Here is a 5,545-nt window from a genome sequence, read left to right as displayed (position 1 = left end):
TCCCAACCGTGTTTTTGAGCTAAACGTGGTGTTCATATAATATTATCTTAAGTTTTACTTAAGTGCCGAAACTCCATGGTAAGGACCAAAGACTCTCCAAGGTCCTTGATTTTGCTAACTTGTTTCAGTTTTTTAATTTTTTCATGAGGTGGGGAGGGGTGAGGGGGAGGCGATGGGGACATCTGCGCTCTATTACTCTTTGGCAGACCTTAGGGTTGAATTTTTGATTCTTCAGTCAAAGAAAAGTTTACCCTCGGTTAGGATTATAGGATGGAACAGGATAAACATATCAAATGTATACATTGTAGATCAAAAGTGAAAAATCTTAAATTACTTTCATCTTTCAGATCTGGTGGAAACATGTTGGACTGTTGCGAGAACTGCTGCGCCCTAGTTCACAACCGGGAACACAAATGCGGGACGAAATGGACCCAAAGGCTACCGCGGATATTTTGAAGACACGTTGCTTGAATTATAAATCTACTCCAAAAGCGCAACATTTTATTTTGCTATGACCGTGGCAGAATTAAATTTAAATATCAGTAGGTGACATATATAATTAAAATGACGAGAGTATTCTTAAATACGAAAGTTATACTCACATTTTTATATAAGCTTACTATGTGTTGGTGTACTGCACAATAAAGAGTTATTGTATTGTAAGAAGAAGGGTTTGTTAGCACTACTAGTCGTTGCCCGCGACTCCGCCCGCGTAGAATTCCTTTATCCCTATCAAGTGGGGAACTATGTTATTTTCCGGGATAAAAGTTCCTGCGTCCTTTCCCGAATTCTAATTATCTGTATATAATACCGAATTTCATCTAAATCGGTGAAGCGATTAAGACGTGAAGAGGTAACAAGCAAACAAACAGACGTACAAACTTTCGAATTTATAATATTAGCGGGTTAGTGGTATAGATACGAAAGTTATACATATTTTCTACAGGATCAATATTAATAAGAATTGTTTATTAGCACTATTATGAGAAGTCTGTCTAGTTTTACTGATATTATACATATATATTTGATTGTTCCATCAGCCAAATATGTGGTCTGCCACCCTAAAGTTTATAATCGTTTGCATGTCATAAAACAATAATGCCAATAGACGTGTATGCCAACTTGAAAGTTCGACTTTAGCGACATATTCGTTTGATAGGAACTTGTTTAAAAATTGATAGACCACTTATTTGGCTGATGGTACCTACTCCAACTACTTCTATAACTGTAAACAATAGTTAGGCATGACTGTTGTTACGGATTAATTTAATTATTCAAGTGAAACTGAATAGGAGGTGTCGGAAATCGATACAACTAAAAATAAACATTTAAACGCTGGTCGTGTACAATCACTGTCAATTAATGTTTCGTTAAATCTATACCAGCTGTGTTTTCTGTATCGTCGAAGGACCGTTGAGTTATGTTTGTCTTTATCCACTTAGATGTAGTTATAAAAATGGAATAATAAAATTTATCATTTAAAATTAAATTTAATTAAACTTTAAATATAAATTAAAACAAAAAACCGGCCGAGTGCGAGTCGGACTCGCGCACCGAGGGTTCCGTATAAATATTTACATTACGGTTTTCGCATTTTTTCCTTTATCAGTGCTATAAAGACGTTGCTTCGTACAAAATTTCAAGATTCTGAGTTCACGGGAAGTACCCTGTAGGTATTGATCCCATGCGAGTTTCGAAAATATGCGGAAATTGCGGCAAAAACGGCTGTATCTTTTGATTGCGTTGGCTCAGAAGTTTAATTTTTATCAGCTCCAAGGGACAGTAGACCTGAGTCTTGATATAAATTTCAGCTTGATACCTCCACGCGTTCCTGAGAAAAATGGTCTTGACAGACGGACGGACGGTCAACAAAGTGATCCTATAAGGGTTCCGTTTTTTGCTTTCGAGGTACGGAACCCTTAAAATGGATTTTTATGCAGTTTTCCACAATCTATGGGATAATTTTTACTGAAGGTTTATAAAATAAACTGCAAGTTGCAAGGGAAAAGACAACCTACCTCTTACTTTGGCAACCACCACGTCAAATAATAAATTTTCGTGGCTTACATATATAGGTTTGAACATTAAGATATAATAAAAATAATGTATTTTCAAGTAGGTACAAATAATGTAGGTAGTACTTGAAAAATAATCTTTTGGTTTGGATCGCTAGTCTAAACATAATCGTTGCTTAGCTTACGTTTGTCTTCATTTATCTGCTACTTTGACCTTTCCATACACAGACATACGTAGGGTAATTTACCTATTATAAGTTTGTAGCTTTTGTTTAATAAGGCTGTAAGTATCCAATGTTCATGAACAAAGCTGTGATTACTTAATGAACGTTAATTTAATATCGTCATTATTGATATTACATTAATCTTGGACGTCTTTTTATGAATAACAGAGATTTTGTAGGGTTCCGTGATTAATATAGGTACATATATAATATATATATATATATATTTGCCTTTGTTCAACAGTTGATGTCTTCCGCACAAAAGTCATCTCCGTCACACATAGGTACACTGGCCTGCATAAGTGGATGGACACCTTACGTTCTATAATCGTTTGAACACGAGAGTTGGCGATTTTGTTAGGTGTTCACAAGAAATGAACTAGATGGCGCTGTTAAACAGTTATTATGATATGATCGATATTTTATCCCAGTAACAGCAATGTGCCGATAGCTGAGTTGATCGGCTGCTTAGATAAACTCGTAAATGATCATGCATGAGTTCGTATCCTACATATCAGGATTGTTTTTTTGTTCTTATTTTTTATTTATAACTTTCTATTTTAATTTTGTAGATAACTGAAATGGAAATTAAAAAAATACTCTGAAAAAAGGATAACGTTGCAACAGAAATAATACACGTTTTGAAGTTTAAAACATAAAAAATTTATTCCTAAAACAATATTTCTATTCATTAAATATTGACGCAGTTATTAATGTTATACTATATAATATGAATTAAATAACTAAAAACCAGAAAGAAGTTTGCTCAGAATCCAGAGTAGAATCGATTACACTATGTTTTAAATCAGGTAGTGTTTGAGTTTTTAAATCCTTTTTTATTGTGCCCAGTCTAAATATTACGAATGCATATGCCAATTAAATGTTTTAGGGATGTTTCATACCCCTTAGATAATTTAATACTGGCCGTTTTGCGTCAGTTTGGCTTTCTTCTAAATCTGGCATTAAAAATTACGACCGTAAAGTTAGAAATGAAGTAGAATTACTGATTACGTAAAACATACAATTATTTTAGGAAATAATGAAGGTATTCGAAAATAAACGCAGACAACTTAAAATAAAATGAAAAAATATTTTCTGGGTGTCGTGTGAGGTTTTCAGTTATTTAATTAGCACCTGACCAAAAGTTGTATTTTAACATTTTATTGAGGTATTAGCTTAAGTATTCATTTCCGATTCTGGAAAGAGGATTGAAGCTGAACCACAATAAAAAAATAGTATTTGAAAGTAAATTATACCTGAGACCGGGTTATCATAAGACTCGTACGCGTTATAAATTATAATAATTGAAGTTTTCCAGTTTTAAACATTTACTTATCAATAATTGATGGCGTAGATCCACTGTAGTGTGTAATGTGTTACTGACAGTTATAATAAGATTACAATCATATATTGAACTTTCATACTTATCTCACATAAGTAAACAAAACTATCAAGGTATAATTAAATGTTTTGTTCATAATAATAAAATAATTACTTTTCATAACAAAGTGATACCTACAGGATCACAAATAAAGATAAATATTTTGGTTTATATAATACAGTGTGCTAGAAAATCAGATGCGGATATTTTGAGGATCGCTTATTTGCATCGTCGTTAATTGGTTTCAATAAATTCAATAAAAAAAAATACAGTTAACGTTAATGCGAGGATGATTATTTTTGGACGGAATGGTATTTTTGTATGAAGCAAAAAAATATTACCACACAATACTTAAATAATTTATGTGTATATTCTTAGGTTATTAATTACATACCCTGAAAATATCCGCACCTTATATATTTTATTATAACATAATTGTTTGAGTATATAACCCGGTCTACACGTAACTATCAATTTTATTTTAATAACTGGTGTAACCACCATGATTGTCGATAACTGCTTGCAAAAAGAATCGCATCGATACAACTAGATTTTCACACATATTAGAGCCGCGAATACTGTCCCTTATTTTTACACAGTGGGCTTCTAACGTTTCTGGAGTTCGCTTATTTTTGTTATCCCAACGTTGGACATGGTTATAACACCTCATAATTTTTCAATGGGATTTAAATCCGGTGATCTGGCAGGCCAAGGAACGACTTTAATATTATTTTTGTGTTGATCAAACCAGTCTTGCACAATACGCGACTGGGCAGTTATCTTGCACGAACGTTATGCACGGCACTTGTTCTTCAGGATAGACAACTCTAACAGTGGGCAACATCATAGCTGGCGCTGCGGCGCATCTATGAGTCGTGGTCTACCCGATCTTTGACGATGCAGCAAAGATCCTTCGTCTTGATATCGTCGTACCCATGATATAACTGTTTTTATCTGTAACAATATAAATAAACATAAAATAATATAACGTAGATAACATTTTAATGAAGAAGTTGGTATGATGAACGTAAACAAATAAAAACTCACATTAACTCCAATTTCTCTAGAAGTTTCCGACATTTTTTTTTCCTTCTTCATATAAATTAATATTTTCACACCTTTTGAACCATTTCAATATTGCGATGAGAACTCATTTTAAAGAATAATTACGATAATAAGCAGATTCAACTTGAAAGAGACGATCAAACGATTTTGCAAGCAGCTGAACAAGTAGCAAAATCTTTGTAATAAAAACTTAGCCTGGTAGTTTGAAGATCTTCAGTCTACCCTCTTTAAGTTTCGTTAAACACGCATGACTTACCGATTAATTTTAAGACGACCCGATATAGATCCGATTTTCATCGCTTTAGATAACAGTAATATGGTCAAGTGGTTTTGAACTTCGTTCTTCGTTCGTATGTCACGAGTTCAAATCCCACCAGGCGATAATATTGAGTTTGTGTTTTTGTAAATTTACTGCTAGATTTGGAGATTACTAAAGTTGACACTAATTCGCAACATGGGTCTTCGTAAATAAAGAATTTCATTATCATCAGCATCCCAGCGTATAGATACACGTCCCACTGCTGGTCACAGGCCTCCTCTCAGAATAAGAGGGCTTGGGCAGTAGTTCCCACGCGGGCCCAGTGCGGATTGGGAACTTCACACACACCAAAGAATTTATCGTTGGAATATTTGAAGGACAAGAAACGATAGTAATGCGAATAATAATATTCTCCTTCTCTTACGACAAGTAGGAAAGAAACAGAAAATGTCGTTACGCGATTCGCCGTATCACCCCACGGTGTCCCACCCAGGCAGAAACGTAATTAACACAGCACTACGGCAGCGAAATATCAAATTTCTAACATGAATATAAAATATTTTTTTAAGGTCAGCGCCAGTGCCATCTAGTGAGATCTCAA

The 5,545-nt window shown here is 34.1% G+C and overlaps 1 protein-coding gene across 1 annotated transcript in view; it reads left to right on the top strand.

Moving 5' to 3' along the window:
- Positions 1–456, top strand: part of LOC141434504 (uncharacterized) — a 20,360-nt gene extending 19,904 nt beyond the window's left edge. Inside the window, exon 11 of the mRNA XM_074096928.1 lies at positions 348–456. Within this exon, the coding sequence (XP_073953029.1) occupies positions 348–456 (109 nt within the window). The remainder of the gene's footprint in view (positions 1–347) is intronic.
- The last annotated feature ends 5,089 nt before the right edge of the window (positions 457–5,545 follow it).

The sequence above is a fragment of the Choristoneura fumiferana genome, chromosome 13 (genome assembly GCF_025370935.1).
Source record: "Choristoneura fumiferana chromosome 13, NRCan_CFum_1, whole genome shotgun sequence".
NCBI lineage: Eukaryota > Metazoa > Arthropoda > Insecta > Lepidoptera > Tortricidae > Choristoneura > Choristoneura fumiferana.
The sequence above is the reverse complement of the archived record's forward strand: the minus strand, read 5'-3'. Positions and strand labels throughout refer to the sequence as shown.